This window comes from Notolepis coatsorum, assembly GCF_963971535.1.
Source record: "Notolepis coatsorum genome assembly, chromosome: 5".
Lineage (NCBI taxonomy): Eukaryota > Metazoa > Chordata > Actinopteri > Aulopiformes > Paralepididae > Notolepis > Notolepis coatsorum.
In genome coordinates, this window is record NC_140169.1 from 7744237 (window position 1) to 7772078 (window position 27842).

General features: G+C 39.9%; 1 protein-coding gene across 2 annotated transcripts in view; it reads left to right on the top strand.

Moving 5' to 3' along the window:
* The window catches only part of tbc1d8 (TBC1 domain family member 8), a 188990-nt gene that overhangs the window by 122962 nt on the left and 38186 nt on the right, over positions 1 to 27842 (top strand). For both annotated transcript variants that reach the window (XM_084313944.1, XM_084313945.1), the window contains 2 exons: positions 17001 to 17286; positions 26146 to 26284. In XM_084313944.1, the coding sequence (XP_084170070.1) occupies positions 17001 to 17286; positions 26146 to 26284 (425 nt within the window). The remainder of the gene's footprint in view (positions 1 to 17000; positions 17287 to 26145; positions 26285 to 27842) is intronic.

Consider the following 27842-nt stretch of genomic DNA (forward strand, 5'->3'; position numbering starts at 1 on the left):
TCACACCATTGTGTCGTAATCTAATGAAATGTATCCCTACACATCCTCCATGATTCCTCTACCTGTGACAGTCCGTCTTCCCCCCTCCACTGAAATCTGCGAGGGAATACACAAAACAAATTTCTTTTCACATAACATGTCAAATACTTTCAAGAGAAACCAAATGGTAATCATATGCAAACGCGATGGGGCCACCTAGCTTTTGTTGACACTCTGTTGATGTTCTGACGCCACTTCCTTCAGCCTCCAGCTTTCCCCACTCACCCAGACCATAACAGATGAGAAATAAGAAATAAAAGGCAAATAATCAAAAAAAAAACATCCCAACAGACCTCACATGTGAAAGTAAATTACCATTCATACCCAAAAATAGCAAATCAATGAAATCAACAAGCTCCAAACTTAGACCACCTCAATGGTTATTTAGAAAGAAAAGAAAAGAATCCCAAAAATCTTACATCCAAACCTCATCACACCTGTCACTGTGATTTTGACACCTCTCAAGCCAGCACAGTCACCCCGACAGGTCCCATTCAAACCCATTCAGGCCACACACATTCAAACCCATTCAGGCCACACACTCAAAAATTAAAATAACCACATGTACTGAGTGACCACCCATTCCAAAAGAAACAATACCAAATGAAAGCAATAAAATAAAACTCCTATACCTAAGTGAATAAAATCACTCTAATTCGTATTGCTCTGCAAATGACTATGTGTATCTTTAATTCTAACCTGTCCTCCTACGTGTAAAAATATATCACTCGCTCACACCACAGTTTCAATCACCCACTGAAATTAACACATCCTGACACGCACTCACACGCCACTCAATTCATTCACAGTTACACTGATCATTTGAACCTAAATAAATACTTTCAAACTCTCTCTCATACAACTCGTTAATCAACCACAGACTGACAAACAATGTTAGTTCTTCTGCTCTCAACTTTTCTGCTCTCAACTTTTCTGCTCTCATCCTCAGGCTACCACAGTCTATCCTCACATCTGCTCCTCTTACACACTTCAAAGACGGACTGGAATCCATCTCTAATTCAGACCTATCCATGCCTTCCAGTGCACAGACAGACCCAAATATTCCCTTACCAAAACAGTTAACATTCATAAGTCATAACCCCAAATTAATGCCTACTTTGATTTCCCACACTCACACTCCAACTGTTTCCTGACAAACCTTCCCCCGTCTCACCTTCCTGTCACTTCCTGGCCCCCTGGCCCATTACCACCACTTCCTGTCCTCTGCTCTAAAAATAACTCTATCTGTTATCTCACTTTGACTGTTCTCTCCTATCTCCACCTGTTCGTCATCCTGTCATACAAAAACAAACAGCCATTGTAAACAACAGCTGTCCCCCTTGCCCCCGCCTGGGCATACAACGTTATCACTTCCTACTGTGAAGATATTCTTGGTCTTTCCCGTGAGCGTAACAGTGATCATAAACCACAGGTTTACCATCCCCCCTGGTCTAAAACCTATATCTTTTCTGCTTCCCTGCAACGTCATAAACCGCATCTGTTAACCATCCCCCCTTGTGACCTATCATACAGCTTTCAACTGAGGCCTTGTTGGCCCTCGGGCATACAAAGCCCCATTATTTCCTGTAATCAACAAAGGGTCCATCATTGCACACAAATCATCTATAAAACACCCATTCCTACTGCCTCCAGGGGAGGCTAAATCCCTTCCCCCCAGAGGTTAGGTGGCACATATTTGCAATTTCACCTAGTATTATCTCAACTACTGTAAACACAATCATATCATTAAAGTAACTAGTCCCCCGCCACTAAGTTATCCTATTGTGACCCCCGGACTCGCATGAAATCTTAATATAAACATCAGCCTATTTAAACCAATGGCCTCAAAACTATAACAAGTATCACTATCTGACATTTTAACATCAATGCATTCTATACAAGTATCTTAATTCAAGCTACATAAAACACAACATCATTATTCCAAGCTTACAATTGTACATATTACACAAATTTAAAAAACTGGAAATCTCCATCAACTCTAATTATTATACATGTAAGCATGTTTCATTTCAGCATAACATTATAGTGGTTAGTCCTAAATGTGCACCAAGCCTCAATTGTTGTAAACAGGTTTAGGAATGTTCCTATATACAAACGTGACAAATGATTCTACTGTATCTTACTTTTGTATGTATTTAGCTGTACTATTTTTAATCAATCAACTACTCATCCCCCCTTGGATAAAAATATCAAACCAACCACTAACAATGTACACATCAGAAATCAAACATTATCCTTAGTTAAGTTCCATTCATGCTAAGTCTCATAACTGTAAACAGAATATTCTGGGAACGCCTAGCCCTGTATACAGGTGACATGTGAAAGTAATGTAGATGTATTAATCAAAATATGACGCAAGCGATATGCCTTCCCCCTTGGACAAGACTCCCCCTGTGTAACATATTTATTGCCCATCTATTACAAGTACAATGTGTGTCTGGTATATGAATCCCAGTGTAAGTTAAGGGCATGTATTTTAAATCATCTAATCCTATTTTAACCGCCTGTCTCATCACATGCTACACCCACACAATTTGTAGTAATACCACCAAACCCACTCCCAGAACATCGTCTATAACCCACAGAATGCACAATACACAAACACAACCACTTTACAAAATGCAGAATGTTCACCAGAATGCACAATATACAAACACAACCATTTTACATAATGCAGAGTATACCCTTACCCGTTATTCCTGGCCCCTGAGCGAATTACCACGAATGCATTGATCCACGTTGTACCGCGCATGCGCAGTGGCCAACGGCGCACCCCGGACGATGTATTACAGCAAAGCATAACTAATATCATAAACGCCTTGTTTCAACACAACACACTGCCACGACATCCACCGCGTTCTCTAACTCTTCCCAAACATCATTCTCAAAACTCGAAACGTAACATATGTCGCTCGCAAACTCCACAAAACAACGGCACGCAAGCTAACTAGCCTAGCCAGCCCTAGCGCGAGGTTCCATGCGTCCCCGGAAGCCCCAAGTTATGCCATGTTCGAGCTCCGTACATTCATATACTCCGCTCAGTACCAATCCAACCATAAACAATTCACACATGCTTAAAATAACAAACTACTTTAAAAGAAAATAATTTTTAAAACATTCACACCAACACGAATCATCTCTCCTACCCTTCTCTCCGCCTGGCTCCGTAGTACCGTGAACGTTACACACTCTCCATTCAACACCATGACGTCATCAAGCAGCGACTTCTTAATATCGTACACAATCGTTACTGCATCAATAATAACCCTCAAAACGGGCACAATCTCTCCAATCTACGCCTCGATTCGCTTCTTACCTGCAATCGCCGCCAGTGTTTAATCAATTCTCTCATAACGCCGTCGTAACGTCCCTAGTTTCACCGCAGACTTTTCCACAGAGCTAAGCTAGTTAGCCCCAATCACCAATATGACTCGCCCCAGACCCATGTTCGTTGGTCATTAAAATATCATAACAATACAACAATAAGCTCTTACGTTTCGTCAATCATTCCTAACCATAGCCATAGTTCCCACATTCAATCATTACTGAATGTTTAAGCTTACCATAGCTTTGTAATCGAATTCCCACTAAGTACTTTATCAGTCATCTTAACCAAATGTTTTTAAGCACATCGTCCTCCTTGTATCACAGCACACGCAATTCAATCAACACGCCGGTTATGCTCAAGATCAAAAAGGACCTCCAGATCCGTTCGATATTATGCCCTAAAGTCGAACATACATCTTCATTTAATTCGGCCGATAGTTTCCCGCAGACACATGTCCTGACTATCCATGCTCAGCCAGCAAACCATTCTATTGAAGCCTCTTGAGCACGCCGGCCCCGTTTATATTAATTATTACGTGATAATCCTGTAATCGCACAAACCACGTTCCCCGATTTATGCAGGTCCTAAATCATCTTATACCAAGCCGATTTACATGTTCTAAATAGCGACAGAGCCCATCTATACACGGCTCTCTCCCCATTCAGGACAAGCAAAATTTACCAATTATTACAGCGCCCTCTTCCTGAGAATAATTCTAGGGATCTCATATACTCAGAACGCGCCCCTGGCGCACGCCAACCAGATTACCGAGCTTTCCGATCAATTAAAGCCTTCCATCTGTTGTCATCCGACGCATTGACCATTTCCCATAACCAGATAGTTTGTGCCCCCAATACGTCTTCATATTACATGAGGCCTCCTCTTTACTTCACATATTTCTACATGAGGATATATCTTAGCAACCCCCCTCGTATAGTTCATAAAGTATATTCCATACGAGACTCAACCCCCGTGGCCCGCATAGGCCGGGAACGGCCTCTTGTGCCTGAACAAACACACAAACATAAAAAGCCCACGTTTGCATGTTCACTGCACAACAAGCGCGATCCCTATACCTCCGGACATCCTAACCTAAGTCACCGCTCCCCCATCCCTGTATGCAAAAGGCCATATTCACCGTGGGTCCCAACTAGTGGCGTACACAACCAGCCTTCATCCTGTCCCCCTGTCCTCCATTCCAGACAACAAGCCCCTGTCTGCAACTTCAAACGCAGCAACCCCCAGCTCTTTTCCCTGCACGTCCCCAACACACAGCAAGGCCCAGAGACCTCACCGCACCTCTTCAGGGGGGGGCACAACAGGGTGGGTGGAACGGCACCATTTCTGTAGTAAATTCCTACAGAATCCTACAATAATCTAAGGTTATTGTAGTACAGTACAATGAGATTGCTTATCTGGAAGGAGGAGAAAGGGATCATATTGATAGAATTGTTGGTCTCTTCATCTGACTTAAAGCAGATAAAGAAATAAACGTGTAGCCAGACAAAACCATGAACTATAGTTCAACTCAGCATTTATTTGAGCCAGAGGCCAAGGTGAATAAGAAGTTTGCCTTTTGTATACAAAAGATTATCAGAAAACATCAACATGGCTGCCTGTGTACAGAAATCACAATAAGGTTTGCATTCTCAAACCCCAATATGTACAGAAACAGTCACTTGGTTAACATAATTTGAACATAGAGAATTTACTGTACACATTATACATGAGTAAATCTGGTTTACAGATCAGGGATCTGTACATTACTCTAATCTATAAACAACCATTGGTGTTTCCCATGATTTACTCACGTAAAATGCAATCAGCTCACAGTAGTCTCTGGGTGGGGCGCGGGGAGCACGCAGATCGGGGTTGGGATCTCGGCTCCAGACTAACATTTTGTGTCCCCTTATATCCTATAATTTCTAGCCAATAATAGCACATTTTACTAATATGCTCCTCCAATCCGGCTGGTTCTTCTGGAAGGGCGGTCCGCCCTTTCCCTCCTTGATTTCCTGTGTGGGTCTTGTCCCACGGGTGGGGGCTGGTGTGATGTCATCTGGTGGGGTGGTGTGAATAGCCCCCTCCTTTGGCCATAGCTTGGGAACAGAAGGGCCTACCTATTACCATACAGTACTAACCAGAATTCTATAACAAGAGTGTAATCACCCTTCAAACTTTTTACCAACTGTATTTCCTGTATATATGAATTTACCCATTTCTAATATTATGGTTTACTCTTTTGATAATAAACAGTTGATTAATAGATAAACAAGTCTAAACTGGTCTGCCCTGTGGGCAGCCCAGCTGTCTTTGATCAGCATTTACATACAGTCAGTTTGAAAAGGTGTAGTGGGGGGTTGAGAATGGCTCTCCACTGGCAGTTGAGCCTGATTTAGCCACTGAGTCTCTCTCTGCTATAGAAAGATACATCTGGCTTTTGATGTGGTCTTCTAATTTATTCACACATATTAATTATGAAATTCAACGTCAATTCTACCACAATGGTTATGACATAGAAGTTGCAATGTACCAATATATATCTAGGAGATGTACAAATGTTAATTGTTGGATGAGAAACATCACCATCTTGATAAGTTCAGTTAAGTTGATCACACTGTGTATAGCCTACAGTGTGAACCATACGTTACATTAGGGTATACAAAATAGTAGGGGCATAGTTTTAGGCAACCTACCTTGTGCTTAATGCACTCCTCTGATAGACGAGGGGGACCAAAGTGCACGGGTGAGTATAGATCTCACCTTTTGTGCAAGTGTTCTATCTGGGGTCTTATCGAACATAGCTTGGGTAAGTGTGTGGGGGGGGGGGGGGGGGGGGGGAGATGTATTTATGTTTTTAATGTTACTTTTTATTTCAATATATACTATATTGTTGTATGTATTATCATCACAATCTCAGGTCCTAGATATGGAAATGTGGGGTATAACACCCCGGGCATAGAAGCATTTGATGCTGGATTGCACAGAAGAGATACATTACAAGGGATATGGGGCTGATTAAAATAGTATCATGGAATATAGACGGATGTCATCATCCCATTAAAAGAAGAAAAGTACTGACGTTCTTGAAACAAAAAAAGACGGATATTGCACTAATCCAAGAGTCACACCTGAATGAGGAGGAATCGGCCAAACTTAAGAGGGACTGGGTGGGACAAATATTTTATAGTACCTTCTCTTCTAGGAAGAGGGGGGTGGCAATATTAGTGAGAAAAAACATAGACTTTAAGGTACACACTAGTTTCTCACATGATGAGGGGAGATGGGTTATATTGGATGCAGACTTGGAGGGACAGAGAACTACATTAGCTAATATCTATGCACCCAACATAACGTCCTCAGACTTTTTCCATGAAGTGTGTCAGGTGATTAGGAAAATAGGGAATAGCAACGTAATCATAGGGGGGGACTTCAACCTGGTTGGAGACACCTTGCTAGATAAATCAACCCAGGAACACTGACAATACAGGGAGACTGGCGATCAGTGTATTGGTAGATGAACTGGGCCTGGTGGATATTTGGAGGGTCTTGAACCCACAGGAAAGAGACTATACGTTTTACTCTCACCCACATGCCTCATACTCTAGAATAGACTATTTCCTGATCTCTAGCACACTGGTGGAACAAATAGCAGATAGTAGGATAGGGAACATTGTAATATCTGATCATGCTCCAGTTGAATTGATAATCACATCCGTAGAGGAGGGGCAGCGGTCCTTGAGATGGCGCTTCAACAACCTAATGCTGAATGACGAGGTATCATGTGCATACATTATAACTATATTTAAGGAATTCTGGGAACTTAATGAGGGATCAATAGATGATAGTGGCATAATGTGGGACACATGTAAAGCATACATGAGAGGACGAATACAGTGCAATACTAAAAAAGGCAGATAAACAGAAAATGACAGCATTAGATCAAGAAATTAAAACACTCTCGAACCAGCACAACCAAAGACCAGATCCAGAAACATGGAGAAAACTGAACAAATCCAAATATGAATTGAACAACATATACCAAAAGAAGGCTGAGTATGCTTTATTTAGGACTAACCAAAGATATTATGAACTAGGGGAGAGCGGGTAAAATACTAGCGAATCGGGTTAACAAATGCAAAATCAAAATATTATATCCTCAATTCATAATAAAGACGACGAAATTATTACAGACAAAAAGGAAATTAACAATGTGTTCAGGTGCTTCTACCAGGATTTGTATACCCCACAGGCGGCGGTGGATCAGGTAAAAACGGATGCGTTCTTCACCAAGATTAAGCTACCATCGCTATCGAAACAACAAGTGAAGTCAATGGAAGGGGATGTCTCCATAGAGGAAATACACGCAGCAATCAGTAGCCTTAAATTAGGTAAAGCACCAGGAGACGATGGGTTTACTCCCGATTTCTACAAACTATTCAGTGATATAATTTCTCCAAGATTATTAAAAGTATATCAAGACTCGCTATTAAAAGGGAGCTTGCCCACTAGCTTGAGGTCGGCCACTATTACTTTGCTACAGAAAAAGGGGCAAAGACCCTCAATATTGTGGGAACTATAGGCCTATTTCCCTGAGTAATTTAGAAGAAAAAGTATTAGCAAAAATACTAGCAAATAGAATAGAGGATGTACTACCAAGTTTGGTACACTCAGATCAAGTGGGTTTCGTGAAAGGGAGAAATTCAGCTGATAATATTCGCAGACTCCTACACATAATGTGGAAGGTTAGGAACGATGTAGAGCCTACAGTGGCCTTCTCATTAGACGCCGAAAAGGCCTTTGATAAAGTGGAGTTTGCGTTTTTGTTTCACACGCTAGAGCGTTTCGGATTCGGACCATCGTTTGTTGGATGGGTAAAACTGTTGTACACAAATCCGATGGCCTCTGTCCTGACTAACAGGATCATATCCTCGCCCTTCAACCTAGGACAGGGGACGAGGCAGGCCTCTCCGCTTTCTCCCCAAATGTTCGCGCTTTTCCTCGAACCACTTGCCATCGCACTAAGGATAAATCAAGACATCAAAGGGGTAATGGCGGGACAGGTGGAACATAAACTATTTTTATATGCAGATGATATTTTATTGGTATCCAGCAATCCCCAAACAGCAGCTGGGGTCATTGGAACAGTTATCGAGTCCTTCTCAGAAATATCTGGATACACAATCAACTGGAGCAAATCAGAACCAATGCCTCTGGCAACATCACCTCCTGGTTTGGGAATAGCACTGCACAAGACCGAAGCAGACTACAAAGAGTGACACGTTCAGCCGAACGTACAATTGGAGGGGGGCTCCCCACCCTCCAGAACATTTACAACAAGCGGTGCAGGGGCAAGGCTAAGAGAATCATTAAAGACTCCAGTCACCCGAACAACTGCCTCTTTGAACTGCTGCGGTCAGGCAAGCGATACCGGAGTCTCAAGGCGAGCACAGAAAGACTCAGAAGAAGCTTCTATCCCCAGGCCATCAGGCTGCTAAACGAACAATGAACACTACACAACAACAACCATCAAACGCACATAGCACACACATCCACACGCACACACTCACTTTAAACAAACACTGTAGCACCCACTCCACACACTTTATAGCACACACTCACTTTAAACAAACACACTGTAGCACCCACTCCCCACACTTTATATTTATTGATGAATGATTGCACTACAACTCGTACACCTTACTGTAAATTGTACCTAAATTGTACCTCATCCCATTTCTGCTTTGCACTATATAGTATTGTACATTAGTACACTGCATAGTTGTTACAAAGGGTCAGATTAAACCGAATATATGTATTTATTGATTGATATATATTGCATAATATTTGTATATCGTTTGATATCCCTTGTGTATTCTTTGTACATATACACGGAATATCCCTTTAACCTACTACAGACCATAATATTTCGTTCTCTTATTGGATGGCGTGCCACCAGCGCCAGTGTCTTACCCCCAGAGTCGAGTTCAAAGCTACCGTCAAGACATGTCTGTACATGCCCGGTTCTGCCCAGGACTACGCGACAGAAATGAGGCTGGCACTAGTTTGTTCCCCGTACATATAAATATGGCGCAGGTGAATACAGAAGTAGTTCAGTCCGCAGTCCGTTCAGTTCGAGTTCGAGTTACCCAATAAGTTGAAGCCTCACCCACGATACTCCGTGCGGTGAAGTATGGCCTGTTTGGCCCCAAATAGTGCATTGAGACCGCGTGCGAATTAATAACTGAATTGTCAGAGTTTGGCGCTATACCGTCGAGTGCGACATATTTCTATTAAGTCAGTAATAGTCTATTTGTGTATAGTGTATCGTGCGGCTAAAGTTCTACAGTGACCAGCATCACCAACGCTTCCTCGTACCAGCTAGAGTGCTTATCCAGGCTGGGCTGCTTTCATGGCGCTTTCACCCGAGGACACCTAGACGAGAACCGTGTGGACATGTACACTGGATTAATCTACCCGACGACTACATAGCCCTTTGCGGCTGGATTATATTTGTTTTGGTCCTGTGATTTATGGAGCGGAGAATCGCCGACGCCTACACGTGTGGGATTTACCCTGTAAGGAGCCACGTCGAGTCTGCGCCTCAGAGAGCCTGAGGCCGGCTAGCTTTCTTCACTGTGGAGCTACAGTCTACGGAGAACAGCTGTATTCGTCTGTGGATCAAGAGACTATTGCACCGTCTCCTGTACTTGGAGTCTCCTTAGTCATCGTTGACCAGACTCTCTACTACCGACAGATCCTCTACCCCTGCTGGCTTACAACCGGGGGGACCCTTCCAGTATCTCCCGCTATATATTACTAGTGTACCATAGATATAATTCCCTAAGATTCAGGTTGTATAATTACCTCCTGCGTAACCAGAGAATGGACATTCATTATTGATTTGCCTACGCACATTCCTTTGCCTTATAAGCGCATCCAAAGTAAAATAGAGAAGTATATTATGTACCTTTTGCTGCAATAAATACTTAATTACCACTTTGTGTGGAACCGATTCATTGTGGGGAAGTGTTCTCATCATATACTCGTGTACGGTATGGCCAGTATAATGTACATAAGACGGTAGTGGTTTAATGATACCATACTTGATTAATACAGTCAGGGAATTGTACCCCTCAGTTACAATAGTATTGTATATTATATGGTAATTCAGTAACGTCTATTCTGCATCGAACAGTGTACATATGTCTATACTGAACACTGTGACCTCATTTTCTACTTCTAAATTACATGCTATACTATGTTATTTGATACTATCTTGTCTAGCATAGTCTCTGGAGCGTAACAGTAAGAAGCATTTTGTATGAAAGTATTCTGTACTTCTGTATGACAACTATTAAAGAAACTTGAAAAACTTGAAACTTGAACTCTCTCTAAATGCTGCCCCTCTGCTATCAGGAGAGGGTGGCAGTTCAGGTGGATGCCGTCAGGGTTGATATATTTAGGAATAAAGCTGATCCCAGGTCTGAAAGAGATAGTACAAGCTAATATTGCCCCTATAATCGAACACGTTAGTGCTTTAACCCAGAATTGGGCCAAGATGAATATGTCCCTCCTTGGGAAGGTAAACTTAGTAAAAATGATATTGGCTCCCAAATTAAATTATATTCTATATATGCTTCCACTAACCCTCCCAACCCAGTTACTCAAACAATATGACAAGGTAATTAATGTATATTTGTGGGGGGGGCAAAAGGCCGCTATTCGGTTGGGCCAAAATGTATGCAGCTAAAGAAGATGGCGGCTTATCCCTGCCTAAACTAGACTGGTATCACTATGCGTTCTCACTCTCCCAGCTCTCCAAAAGGAACCACTCGGCTGAAGAGGCACCTGCTTGGGTCAAGATGGAGGAGGAAATGGTATATCCCTCATCTCTGGAATCCTTCCTGACACAATCAGACAGACCTATACCTTTTAAGAACCCTCTCCTGGCATTTACCAGAGAAACTTGGAATCAATCACACAGGCTGACTAGAGATAACCCATATCTAACTACAAGAGCCTCTATATGGTTTAATAAAAAACTAAAGATTGGTAAGAAATCATATGGGAGGACTGGGTTAAAAAGGGGATACATGTACTAGGTGATATAGCCGGGGAAGATGGGGTATTACCGTTTGAGGATATTAGAAAGGACTTTGGCATAGATAATAGAAACGTCTATAGATTCCTACAGATTAGACATTGTATATCGTCATCAGTGGTTGGGGCAAAATGTGGCCCGATTACTGCAATTCAAGAAATATTTTATAAAGGATGGCGTAGGAAAGGCGGTGCGTCAAGATTCTATGATGTTATAAGGGAACACAATGCACCCAAATTGGCGGGGCTCAGGTTGAGCTGGGAGAACGATGTACGTGAGGATATTAATGAGGAAATATGGGAGAAGCTGGTGTCCAAATGGGGTAAATTCTCTCGGGAGGCACAATCACAACTTATCTTTTACAAAGTCTTAAACAGAAGCTATTGGACGCCTAGTAAACTAGCCAGACTACAATTAAGAAACAGTGACATCTGCTGGAGATGTGAGGAGACAGGTACTCTACTACATATGTTATACGAATGTGAGAAAGTTCAGAAAATGTGGGATCAAATTGTGAAGTAAAGTTTTGAATGTAAAGGTGAATAACTCCCCAGTGGCATGTGTATTGGGTATAGTACCGAAAGAGATTAAACTGTCTAAGTACCAAGGAATGTGGTATAGAATGGCCATGATATCAGGTTGTAGAATTGCCTTACGACATTGGAAATCACTCATTGATATTACTTTTAAAGAATGGATGGAACTAATGTTCCGGACAGCATCATATGAAAGGGTAACATATAGAGTCGCAGGGAGAGAGGATATCTTTGCTGAGATATGGGATAATTTTCTACACCTAACTGAACGGTCTGGGGACGAATGATGGAGGCGGGGTTTCAGTATTATCAATGATGAATGTGAAAAATAGGATCTGACCTGATGGTACCTATATTTTATTTTGTATTATGTATGTATATACATATTGTATGTCCGAATGGTGTATCTATGGAATAGCCACTTGCTCTATCACACTCTCACATACGCATATCTAGCCGCATACGCATGTCTAGGACACACATACTCGTATGTGTACATAACTGAGCTACACACACTCATATGCACATGGCTGAGATATACATGTCGGAGGCACACATACACGCATATACTCACATATAGGAAGCAGGCATACACACACATACTTATACACATATCTGAAGCATAAGCTCTCACTTACACATATAGGGGATATACACATACATATGGGACACACACACATACATAGCTGAGACACACATACATATACACATCTGAGATATACACTCACACACATGGCAGAGACGTACATGGATACGAGACACACACAAAAGGTAGGGTCACAGTCACGTATCTGAGAAATGCACACATACACATATCGCTGCTGTCGGGACAAAACCTCATAACTCCATTTTTTTAATATTTTTTTTTTATATAAATAAACTCAGTAGATCATCCTCCATATGTGTGTGTGGGTTTTACAAAGTTTAAACAATGGGAAAGCATTAAACCGATCATCTGTCTAAACCTCCTAACTCTATTCACCCTCAAATCTGTGTTAGTTTTTTTCATCTGCTGAAAAGTTGGGTTTTTGGAGTTATGAGGTTTTGTCCCGACAGCAGCGATATGAGACATACACACATACATACGTGAGACACGTACCCACATACACGTATCTGAGACACACATTCATACACTTTCTCACACACACATACATACATCTGAGACGCATCCTCTCACATGCACTATGGAGAAAGATGGCATCCTGATAGAGATGCAGCACATACCTGCTTCGCAGGTAGAAGCGGACTACATGTAACGTATGTGCATCTTGGTTATATATGCACAATATATAGTAATGTTTTTTGTTTTTTTTTGTGAGTATTTTTTTTATTTCCATTTCAGTTTTTGGTATGTCTGTATAAGTCTTTTGTATGTTTTATATGTCAATACGAAAAAGAAAAAGACAAATCTTGGATTTTGCATATTATGCTGTTGAAAGATGTCTCTTGAATATTTGTAAGATTTGTGCAAAAATATATTAAAAAAAAATAATAATAACTAAAAAACAGCCAAATCAAAAGATCTGTGTGCTAAGGTCGCTTTCACCTTAGCACACAGTGCGACTCGTGCGATTCGGGGGGTTAAGTTGCAACATTCTTGCGTTATTCATTTGGTTCGGTTTGCTTTCACACTGCAATTTGTCAAGTGCACCAAACTTTCTGAACAATGTCACGCGATCGAAAAGGGCGCTCGTCTATTGGATATTTAGAATCCCAAAAACAGGCTTCGGGGACAGCTCTACAGCGCACACACACACACACCACATTATTCTGCGAAGCAGCCCAGCGCACACACATACACCACATTATTCTGCGAAGCAGCCCAGCGCACACACATACACACACATACACCACATTATTCTGCGAAGCAGCCCAGCGCACACACATACACACACATACACCACATTATTCTGCGAAGCAGCCCAGCGCACACACATACACACACATACACCACATTATTCTGCGAAGCAGCCCAGCGCACACACATATACCACATTATTCTGCGAAGCAGCCCAGCGCACACACATACACACACACACACCACATTATTCTGCGAAGCAGCCCAGCGCACACACATACTGTACACACACATACACCACATTATTCTGCGAAGCAGCCCAGCGCACACACATACACACACACACACACACCACAAAATGCCCCCGGAACAGCCCAGCGCACACACATTATTCTCATATATTGCTGAAATGCTGACGCAGTTTTTTAACTTTGATGTGACATTGGTCAATTGTTCGATTGAAGCTCATTGCCATCATTGTCTCGCTAAACAACTTGTACACCTCGTTGTTTTTGTGAGTGGCCACAAGCAGCTGTTTAATTAGCTCGTCTGACCATATTTCTATCAGGGCTTTTACCTCCTCATTCGCCCACGTCTGTCCACGAGACATGTTCCACGCGTGCTTGTTTTGCAGTGCGTGCCGCTGTGTTTGTTTTGTTTCCTTCTACTCAAGATGCACAGTTTATCGGGTCACTTCCTATATTTGGTCTTGCGTTTGGTCCGATGAGCATTTACACCACAAAAGTACGCACCAGGGTTCACTTGGAAGCGAACCGAGACCTACGTTTTGAGGCGGACCAGAGTTCGCTTTTTTGGTCCGCACCAGAGTTTGAATGAGCTTTCACACTACCCCAAACCAAGCGGACTATCCGAGGAAACAAACTCTGGTGCGTTTAAAGCGGACCAAACAGCTCTGGTGTGAATGCGACAGTGTGAACGTTGCATTGCAAAATACCTGTATCTGATTTAGGACCACATTTCAAGAAATGTAACCTAGGTTAAAAGATAAATAAATTGATATTTATTTATATATATATATTTTTCATCAGGTCCTTGTTCAACTAGCTATGGAGGTTTATCGGGTCCTTGTCCAACTAGCTAGCTCGGCGTCAGCCCTATGTTCCCACAGCCCTATGTTCCCACAGCCCTATGTTCCCACAGCCCTATGTTCCCACAGCCCAATGTTCCCACAGCCCTATGTTCCCACAGCCCTATGTTCCCTCAGCCCTATGTTCCCTCAGCCCTATGTTCCCACAGCCCTATGTTCCCACAGCCCAATGGTTCCACAGCCCTATGTTCCCACAGCCCAATGGTTCCACAGCCCTATGTTCCCACAGCCCTATGTTCCCACAGCCCTATGTTCCCACAGCCCAATGTTCCCACAGCCCTATGTTCCCACAGCCCTATGTTCCCACAGCCCTATGTTCCCACAGCCCTATGTTCCCACAGCCCTATGTTCCTACAGCCCTATGTTCCCTCAGCCCTATGTTCCCACAGCCCTATGTTCCCTCAGCCCTATGTTCCCTCAGCCCTATGTTCCTACAGCCCTATGTTCCCTCAGCCCTATGTTCCCTCAGCCCTATGTTCCCTCAGCTCTATGTTCCCACAGCCCTATGTTCACACAGCCCTATGTTCCCACAGCCCTATGTTCCCTCAGCCCTATGTTCCCACAGCCCTATGGTCCCACAGCCTTATTTGGCCGGACGAACCCTCTACTACCAGAGGACAATTGGATACTAGGTTGGGTGTAATTGGCTACCAAATTAAGAGAAAGGGGGATAAAATCAGATACAAATTTATGATTTATGAAATGTGGGAACATAGGGCTGTGGGAACAGTGCTGTAGGAACATAGGCGCGCTCCCGCTAGCTTGCTGTGCAGGTTTGGGTGATTTGAGTGTGGTTTTGTTTACTGTCTGGCTGCTTCTGAGTCATTGTTCCTTACTCCTTACTGAACAGACACTGCTTAATTTCCTGTGCTGTTTGAAGCTGTTTTTTTTCCATAATATACAAGCTGCATTTGAAGCAATTTCCTCTTCCTTCAAATGTAATTTTCTTTTGTTGTTGTTTTTAAACAGTGGTGTTGATTTGAGGACACACTGTCTGTCTTCACCTGCATGTGTACGACACACGCATTGAGGTTCCCTGTTTTGAATTCAAGTCCATACTAGGGACATCCCAATCAGACAGACATCACACAGCATATTTTAATTGATTGGTTTGATCTGATAAAGCCAGATCAAATTCAGATATATATTTTCTTTTGTTAAAAGAATTATTAAAACCATTAAGGGAAAGCTGTGATGCAGGCTACTTTTTTCTTTAAGCAGAACTATTCAATGGCCAAGCATTATCGTACTTACAGTACATTGGATTGCTTTAACTTATAATGTACTTGAAGTGTGTACTGTGCAGTTGTATTATCGGACATGGGTTCTCAAACCTTTTTATACCACAACCCCATTTTATTCAGGAATTATTTTGGTGACCCCACACTTAATGTATCGCGTCATTTCAATGTGGAATTAAGGAATATCAAAATAAAAGCACACGTACTTGATCGTGCATATTTATTAGAAACTGTAATTACAGCACTATGTTATCAATAGACATTTATAAAACGAGGCATATTTAGCCAAAATGTTGTCAGAACATACAAAAAAACTATAATAAATATGCAACCCGTAGTTTGAGAACCGCTCATCTATGAAAATACAAATATTGCCAGTATTGAGTATTACTCAATAATATTAAATGACTCAGATCAGGAGCAAAACACTTGATTGTTTCCCTAGTACATACTGTGAGTACCAAGCTAGACCTCTACTTCTTCTCGTTCTGATGTGGGAAGGGCAGAGAATTGTCCCGACCACAGCTGTGATCTCCCATCTCTCTATCTCTCCCTCTTACCTCTCTCTCGCTCTCGCTCTCGCTCTCTACCCCCCCCCCCCCCCCCCCACTCAATTCAATTCAAATGGGCTTTATTGACATGGGAAACATAAGTTTACATTGCCAAATCTCTCTCTCTCTCTCTCTCTCTCTCTCTCTCTCTCTCTCTCTCTCTCTCTCTCTCCCACTCTCTCTCTCCCACTCTCTCTCTCTCTCTCTCTCTCTCTCTCTCTCTCTCTCTCTCTCTCTCTCTCTCTCCCACTCTCTCTCTACCCTCCCCCTCCAGGGGCGCAGGTGGATCAGTCTGTGTTTGAGGAGCTGATCCGGGAGCGTCTGCCGGAGCTGTCCGAGCAGATCCCAGACCTGTCCCCGCTGTCCTCCCTCTCCCTCTCCTGGTTCCTGACGCTGTTCGTCAGCGTGCTGCCCTTCCCCAGCGCCGTGTGCGTCGTCGACTGCTTCTTCTTCCACGGCATCAAGGCCATCTTCCAGCTGGGCCTGGCCGTGCTGGACGCTAACGCCACACAGCTGTGTGCCAGCGTCGACGAGGGGCAGTCCCTCATGATCCTCACCAGGTGACTGTGTGCTTCATTATATCCAATCCAATCCAACTTTATTTATTAAGCGCTTTAACAGCCACAAGGTGCCACAAGGTGCTGTACAGAGGCAGCATACTAAAAAAACACAAGCGGCACAAAAAAATTGATAAAAGAACAAGAGTGGTAAAAAGTAGGGATGTCTGATATTATCGGCCTACCGATATTATCGGCCGATATCGGCATTAAAATGTGATATCGGAATATATCGGTATTGTTTTTTTTACATTTCTATAACCTTTATTTACCCAGGCAAGCAAGTAAGAACAAATTCTGATTTTATTTATTGTCAAAAGTATGCATAATAGGGATGTCCGATATTATCGGCCTACCGATATTATCGGCCGATATCGGCATTAAAATGTGATATCGGAAAATATCGGTATCGGTTTTCAATTTTTTATTTTACATTTTCTTACATTTCTATAGAAATGATGTCCGATATTATCGGCCTACTGATATTATCGGCCGATATCGGCATTAAAATGTGATATCGGTTGATATCGGTATCGGAAATTAAGAGTTGGACAATATCGGTATATCGGTATCGGTAAAAAAGCCAATGTCGAGCATCCCTAATGCATAATGTTGTGTTAATTCCACAACAAGATATATGTAATGTTAATTACCTGAAATTATTAAAAAAAATTGGGGGGGGGGAACCCTGCATATATCGGTATCGGTTGATATCGGTATCGGAAATTAAGAGTTGGACAATATCGGTATGTCGGTATCAGTAAAAAAAGCCAATATCGAGCATCCCTAGTGAAAAGGGAAAAAAAGATAAACATAGGCAACAATAAAAATTTAAATAGTACTTAAAAGTATTTAAAAGCAAAGGACACAGTAACAAAACGATACAACAATAATAACACAATAACACAATAAAATCATGAAGTCAACAAGCTACATGGTGTCGAAAGCCAGAGAGAAAAGGTGGGTCTTAAGGAGGCTTTTAAAATGGGACAGTGATGAGGCATGATCTGCAGCGGCAGCTCGTTCTTGTATATGATCCTCACCAGGTGACTCTTTATTATATGATCCTCACCAGGTGACTCTTTATTATATGATCCTCACCAGGTGACTCTTTATTATATGATCCTCACTAGGTGACTCTTTATTATATGATCCTCACCAGGTGACTCTTTATTATATGATCCTCACCAGGTGACTCTTTATTATATGATCCTCACCAGGTGACTCTTTATTATATGATCCTCACCAGGTGACTCTTTATTATATGATCCTCACTAGGTGACTCTTTATTATATGATCCTCACCAGGTGACTCTTTATTATATGATCCTCACCAGGTGACTCTTTATTATATGATCCTCACCAGGTGACTCTTTATTATATGATCCTCACCAGGTGACTCTTTATTATATGATCCTCACCAGGTGACTCTTTATTATATGATCCTCACCAGGTGACTCTTTATTATATGATCCTCACCAGGTGACTCTTTATTATATGATCCTCACCAGGTGACTCTTTATTATATCATCCTCACCAGGTGACTCTTTATTATATGATCCTCACCAGGTGACTCTTTATTATATGATCCTCACCAGGTGACTCTTTATTATATGATCCTCACCAGGTGACTCTTTATTATATCATCCTCACCAGGTGACTGTGGGGCGAATTCACAAAGAATGGATTGTGCTTAACTGCGTGTGATTTGCGCCCGCTATGTGCTCCGTCTTAATAATAATAATAATAATAACTTTATTTAAGGGCTGTCAGTTTATTGCGTTAATTAGATTAATTAATTACACAGCAAATTATTGCATTATGAAAATTAACTCAAAATTAATTAAAAGAAAATAAGTAATTTTTTTTATTTATTTATTTTTAATCTCATTCATTCCATGAGAACGTATAATACACATTTACAAACTTTTTTTTAAATTGGCCATTTGCATGGATCTCAGGGAATGTATTCCCAGTGTCAGTCTGTTACTAGGCTTGAGTAAATTGTAATGAACCAAATGAGAATGTCAATTCAATTCAAATTATATATTTTTTTGACTGTGAATAACACCATGCTAAAATTTACCAGACCTGAAAAATCTAAGCAAATGAATAAAGGGAAGATGATTTTTTTTATTTCATTGCAATCTATCCGATCAACGTATGGTGTCGTACTAAAGAAAGCCGTTAGTGACAATCAAGGAATCATAAACGACCCCCCCCCCCCCCCCCCCCCGCCTCCCTTTCCTTCACACATGATGGAGCATAAATATATAACGTTCCCACATCCGGAACGATAGATACCCGATGTTGAATGGGCCATAGTAATGTCGATATATATATAATATTTAAAAAGTTATAGCCCTGCAAAGAAGGTGAGCCACTCCATAGGGTTACAGCACTGGCAGAGAGTGGTATAAGATGGGCATACTGCGTGGCGCAGAATGTGTTAAGGACCTATTCACTAAAGATATTGCACAAATGATATACTAGCGCAAAAGATTTACATGCGACAACTGCGCCGACTAGACGGTACCACAGCACATGGATGTTAATTAATCTTTCATTAGACATGGGGGCCTTTGTTACCTCTCCCCAGCACTATAACAGCTCTTTAACATGCCCTCGCAATTCCGCTGCCGCCTGTTAGGGACTAAGGTTCGGGGGGGCCTACTCTACTCCCCTCCCTAGTCCCTGGCTACTTGGCACCTTATCTCGTCACCCTAGCACCCGCTTTTGAACCATATATCTCTCCTCCTCACATGCCCTGAACTCATACAGAACAGATTCAGTCTAAATGGCTAAACACAATTAAAAGGTGTTTACCTACGTACTTTACCTACTTTAGAATAAAAAAAGGTGTTATAGCACTATAGTTATAATAGTACTTATTTTTGTCATACTCAATGAAAAGTGTGTTGTATAACACTGTATATTCCTAATGTGTTTGTGTTGTATAACACTGTATATTCCTAATGTGTGTGTGTTGTCTAACGCTGTATATTCCTTTTTTTTATTGATTGAATACTTTATTTTGACACAATCGTAGGACACACATTTAAAAGACAAACAATAACAGTGTCAACACGCTGGTCAAAAATGGATAAAACACAATAAAGCCAAGGCTTGTTTCCATTGTGGTCCATATGGAACATAAAAGGCACAAAAACACAAATGGACATGTACACTAGACAGGACACATCCTAAAAATTTGTATAAAAACACCTAACCTGACAACTCATACAGTCAACTAATGTTAAAAGAAAATCCGCAAACCCTTAAAAGCAACTCATGATAAAGAGAAATAAAAGCCAAGTTATGATAAAAGAGATTAAAAACATATTAAGACCAATTTGAGTTGCTGCTGAGCCATGTTTTTAGGGCGGATTTAAATCCGAGAGGGGAGTTCAGGAGTTTTATGAATGTTGGCAGGGCATTCCACATTACCGTAGCCGAGTAAAAAAAAAAATGCATCTTTCCCCATGCATGTCCTGACTCTCGGCGGGACCAGGTCCGTGGGGCTTCCTCTTGTGGCGTGTTTGTGGACATCTCCTACTTTATTAAAATAATTTACTAGGTACTTGGGGACCGTTTCTTTCAGTACTTTAAAAACCAGTAGCATTTTAAGCTGTATAATGTGTTTATGTTGTATAATTCTGTATATTCCTAATGTATTTGTGTTGTATAACACTGTATATTCCTAATGTGTTTGTGTTGTATAACGCTGTATATTAATAATGTGTTTGTGTTGTATAACGCTGTATATTCATAATGTGTTTGTGTTGTATAACACTGTATATTCCTAATGTGTTTGTGTTGTATAACGCTGTATATTCCTAATGTTTGTCTTGTATAACGCTGTATATTCATAATGTGTTTGTGTTGTATAACGCTGTATATTCCTAATGTTTGTGTTGTATAACACTGTATATTCATAATGTGTTTGTGTTGTATAACACTGTATATTCCTAATGTGTTTGTGTTGTATAACGCTGTATATTCATAAATGTGTTTATGTTGTATAACGCTGTATATTCCTAATGTGTTTGTGTTGTATAACACTGTATATTCATAATGTGTTTGTGTTGTATAACGCTGTATATTCATAATGTGTTTGTGTTGTATAACGCTGTATATTCATAATGTGTGTGTGTTGTATAACGCTGTATATTCATAATGTGTTTATGTTGTATAACGCTGTATATTCATAATGTGTTTGTGTTGTATAACACTGTATATTCCTAATGTGTTTGTGTTGTATAACGCTGTATATTCCTAATGTTTGTCTTGTATAACGCTGTATATTCATAATGTGTTTGTGTTGTATAACGCTGTATATTCCTAATGTTTGTGTTGTATAACACTGTATATTCATAATGTGTTTGTGTTGTATAACACTGTATATTCCTAATGTGTTTGTGTTGTATAACGCTGTATATTCATAAATGTGTTTATGTTGTATAACGCTGTATATTCCTAATGTGTTTGTGTTGTATAACACTGTATATTCATAATGTGTTTGTGTTGTATAACGCTGTATATTCATAATGTGTTTGCGTTGTATAACACTGTATATTCATAATGTGTGTGTGTTGTATAACGCTGTATATTCATAATGTGTTTATGTTGTATAACACTGTATATTCCTAATGTTTGTGTTGTATAACGCTGTATATTCATAATGTGTTTGTGTTGTATAACACTGTATATTCATAATGTGTGTGTGTTGTATAACGCTGTATATTCATAATGTGTTTATGTTGTATAACACTGTATATTCCTAATGTTTGTGTTGTATAACGCTGTATATTCATAATGTGTTTGTGTTGTATAACGCTGTATATTCCTAATGTTTGTGTTGTATAACACTGTATATTCATAATGTGTTTGTGTTGTATAACACTGTATATTCCTAATGTGTTTGTGTTGTATAACGCTGTATATTCATAAATGTGTTTATGTTGTATAACGCTGTATATTCCTAATGTGTTTGCGTTGTATAACACTGTATATCCATAATGTGTGTGTGTTGTATAACACTGTATATTCATAATGTGTTTATGTTGTATAACGCTGTATATTCATAATGTGTTTGTGTTGTATAACGCTGTATATTCATAATGTGTTTGTGTTGTATAACGCTGTATATTCATAATGTGTTTGTGTTGTATAACGCTGTATATTCATAATGTGTTTATGTTGTATAACGCTGTATATTCATAATGTGTTTGTGTTGTATAACGCTGTATATTCATAATGTGTTTGTGTTGTATAACGCTGTATATTCATAATGTGTTTGTGTTGTATAATGCTGTATATTCCTAATGTGTTTGTGTTGTATAACGCTGTATATTCATAATGTGTGTGTGTTGTATAACGCTGTATATTCATAATGTGTTTATGTTGTATAACACTGTATATTCCTAATGTGTTTGTGTTGTATAACGCTGTATATTCCTAATGTGTTTGTGTTTTATAACGCTGTATATTCCTAATGTGTGTGTGTTGTATAACGCTGTATATTCCTAATGTGTTTGTGTTTTATAACGCTGTATATTCCTAATGTGTGTGTGTTGTATAACGCTGTATATTCCTAATGCGTTTGTGTTTTATAACACTGTATATTCCTAATGTGTTTGTGTTGTATAACGCTGTATATTCATAATGTGTGTGTGTTGTATAACACTGTATATTCCTAATGTGTGTGTGTGTTGTATAACGCTGTATGTTCCTAATGTGTTTGTGTTGTATAACGCTGTATATTCATAATGTGTGTGTGTTGTATAACGCTGTATATTCATAATGTGTTTGTGTTGTATAACGCTGTATATTCCTAATGTGTTTGTGTTGTATAACACTGTATATTCATAATGTGTTTGTGTTGTATAACACTGTATATTCATAATGTGTTTGTGTTGTATAACGCTGTATATTCATAATGTGTTTGTGTTGTATAACACTGTATATTCATAAATGTGTTTATGTTGTATAACACTGTATATTCATAATGTGTTTGTGTTGTATAACACTGTATATTCCTAATGTGTTTGTGTTGCATAACGCTGTATATTCATAAATGTGTTTATGTTGTATAACGCTGTATATTCCTAATGTGTTTGCGTTGTATAACACTGTATATTCATAATGTGTTTGTGTTGTATAACGCTGTATATTCATAATGTGTTTGCGTTGTATAACGCTGTATATTCATAATGTGTGTGTGTTGTATAACGCTGTATATTCATAATGTGTTTGCGTTGTATAACGCTGTATATTCATAATGTGTGTGTGTTTTATAACGCTGTATATTCCTAATGTGTTTATGTTGTATAACACTGTATATTCATAATGTGTGTGTGTTGTATAACGCTGTATATTCCTAATGTGTGTGTGTTGTATAACGCTGTATATTCCTAATGTGTGTGTGTTGTATAACGCTGTATATTCATAATGTGTGTGTGTTGTATAACACTGTATATTCATAATGTGTTTGTGTTGTATAACACTGTATATTCCTAATGTGTTTGTGTTGTATAATGCTGTATATTCCTAATGTGTTTGTGTTGTATAACGCTGTATATTCATAATGTGTGTGTTGTATAACGCTGTATATTCATAATGTGTTTGTGTTGTATAACACTGTATATTCATAATGTGTTTGTGTTGTATAACACTGTATATTCATAATGTGTTTGTGTTGTATAACGCTGTATATTCATAATGTGTTTGTGTTGTATAACACTGTATATTCATAAATGTGTTTATGTTGTATAACGCTGTATATTCATAATGTGTTTGTGTTGTATAACACTGTATATTCATAAATGTGTTTATGTTGTATAACACTGTATATCCATAATGTGTGTGTGTTGTATAACGCTGTATATTCATAATGTGTGTGTGTTTTATAACGCTGTATATTCATAATGTGTTTGTGTTGTATAACACTGTATATTCATAATGTGTGTGTGTTGTATAACACTGTATATTTATAATGTGTTTATGTTGTATAACACTGTATATTTATAATGTGTTTATGTTTTATAACACTGTATATTCATAATGTGTGTGTGTTGTATAATGCTGTATATTCATAATGTGTGTGTGTTGTATAACACTGTATATTTATAATGTGTTTATGTTGTATAACACTGTATATTTATAATGTGTTTATGTTTTATAACACTGTATATTCATAATGTGTGTGTGTTGTATAACGCTGTATATTCATAATGTGTTTATGTTGTATAACACTGTATATTTATAATGTGTTTATGTTTTATAACACTGTATATTCATAATGTGTGTGTGTTGTATAACGCTGTATATTCATAATGTGTGTGTGTTGTATAACGCTGTATATTTATAATGTGTTTATGTTGTATAACACTGTATATTCCTAATGTGTTTGTGTTGTATAACGCTGTATATTCCTAATGTGTTTGTGTTTTATAACGCTGTATATTCCTAATGTGTGTGTGTTGTATAACGCTGTATATTCATAATGTGTTTATGTTGTATAACACTGTATATTCATAATGTGTGTGTGTGTTGTATAACGCTGTATATTCCTAATGTGTTTGTGTTTTATAACGCTGTATATTCCTAATGTGTGTGTGTTGTATAACGCTGTATATTCATAATGTGTTTATGTTGTATAACACTGTATATTCCTAATGTGTGTTTGTGTTGTATAACGCTGTATATTCCTAATGTGTTTGTGTTGTATAACGCTGTATATTCCTAATGTGTGTGTGTTGTATAACACTGTATATTCATAATGTGTGTGTGTGTTGTATAACGCTGTATATTCATAATGTGTTTATGTTGTATAACACTGTATATTCATAATGTGTGTGTGTGTTGTATAACGCTGTATATTCCTAATGTGTTTGTGTTTTATAACGCTGTATATTCCTAATGTGTGTGTGTTGTATAACGCTGTATATTCATAATGTGTTTATGTTGTATAACACTGTATATTCCTAATGTGTGTTTGTGTTGTATAACGCTGTATATTCCTAATGTGTTTGTGTTGTATAACGCTGTATATTCCTAATGTGTGTGTGTTGTATAACACTGTATATTCATAATGTGTGTGTGTGTTGTATAACGCTGTATATTCCTAATGTGTTTGTGTTGTATAACGCTGTATATTCATAATGTGTGTGTGTTGTATAACGCTGTATATTCATAATGTGTTTATGTTGTATAACACTGTATATTCCTAATGTGTTTGTGTTGTATAACGCTGTATATTCCTAATGTGTTTGTGTTTTATAACGCTGTATATTCCTAATGTGTGTGTGTTGTATAACGCTGTATATTCCTAATGTGTTTGTGTTTTATAACGCTGTATATTCCTAATGTGTTTGTGTTGTATAACGCTGTATATTCATAATGTGTGTGTGTTGTATAACACTGTATATTCCTAATGTGTGTGTGTGTGTTGTATAACGCTGTATATTCCTAATGTGTTTGTGTTGTATAACGCTGTATATTCATAATGTGTTTGTGTTGTATAACACTGTATATTCATAATGTGTTTGTGTTGTATAACGCTGTATATTCATAATGTGTGTGTGTTGTATAACACTGTATATTCATAATGTGTTTGTGTTGTATAACACTGTATATTCATAATGTGTTTGTGTTGTATAACGCTGTATATTCATAATGTGTTTGTGTTGTATAACGCTGTATATTCCTAATGTTTGTGTTGTATAACACTGTATATTCATAATGTGTTTGTGTTGTATAACGCTGTATATTCATAATGTGTTTGTGTTGTATAACGCTGTATATTCCTAATGTGTTTGTGTTGTATAACGCTGTATATTCATAATGTGTTTGTGTTGTATAGTTTTCTAGACCAGGTGAAGAGTAATGAAGACCGGCCCCCCTCCCCCTCCCCCTCCCCCCAGCCCATAGCAGAGGAGAACAGCAGCAACAGCAGCAGCAGACCCACATACATCACAGACCTCATCAACGAAGCCTATGAGGTAACACACACACACACGCACACACACACACACACACACACACACACACACACACACACACACACACACACACACACACACACACACACACACACACACACACACACACACTTCTGATCAATTACTCATATTAAGTAATACCAGACATACCACTGCAGTACTCCTCCACACCACTAGAGAGCAATCAAAAGCATATTTAGCAAAGACTGTGTTCACACACTCAAGAAACAGCAGGTCCTCATCAACTCGTAAGTCGAAAATTACCAGGAAGTTGCACTCGGAACCAAGTGGTAAATACCAGTGGTAAACTACCAAGTGGTAAATATCCGTAGTAAACGGAGCGGCAGAGCTTGCGGCAGAGCTTGCGGCATTATGTAGCCGTAATCCCCGATGATTTTCATTCGACGCTTAGCTCAACTGGCACCGCTGCGGTCCTGCGGTCCGTTGGTGACAAGTTCGAATCCCTTCAATTTTTTTTTTTTTTTTTTTTTAACGTGCATTAAGTTTAGGCATGTTAACTTAAGGTTAAGGTTAAGGTTAGGCATTGTTTCGGAGTTGGTTAAGGTTAGAAGAGTTAAGTTTAGGCGCTGTTAAGGAGCTGGTTAAGGTTAGAGTTTGTCGTAGAGAATGGCAATAGACAGCCTATTTCCGCGCTGCAGCTCTCTCGCGCTGCCGTGGTCACATGGGCATCATGGCCAATCAGAGAAAACGCGGAAGCACGCGACGCACTCTTCCACTGGGAATAAGATACACGCAGCCAGGACAGGGATTCATCTGAGAGCCACCCAGGACAGGGATTCATCTGAGAGCCACCCAGGACAGGGATTCATCTGAGAGCCACCCAGGACAGGGATTCATCTGAGAGCCACCCAGGACAGGGATTCATCTGAGAGCCACCCAGGACAGGGATTCATCTGAGAGCCACCCAGGACAGGGATTCATCTGAGAGCCACCCAGGACAGGGATTCATCTGAGAGCCACCCAGGACAGGGATTCATCTGAGAGCCTCCCAGGACAGGGACTCATCTGAGAGCCACCCAGGACAGGGATTCATCTGAGAGCCACCCAGGACAGGGACTCATCTGAGAGCCACCCAGGACGCGTGTATGCTTTTACCAACGCAGTTGTGTTTCCGGGTTCCCGTTTTGCGCTCTGATTGGCCACTGACCTACACGCGTACGCCCCCCCTCGCTATCGCCGCTGGGGCGTGAGCTATGAAGACAGTTTTAACTGGGTATAGGAAGGCAGTACCGCACGAGCCGCAAATTGCGACAACAACCCAATAATAAACACTTGAAACAGCTATTACCAGACAATTACAACAGCAGTGGTGCCTGCTTCAAATGTCACGTATTATAGGCTATAAGCCCGTGTAGATCTATTCGGAATAATAAACATATACACCCTCTAGCAAAACATGACACAATGTGAACCTATCTCCGATAGAGCGGCTGGTCGCAGAGACGAACACATCGGGAGGAGAATGAATGAATGAATGAATGAAAACTTTATTTAACAGATTGCAGAATGGGTACAATACAGTACGGCTCAATACACA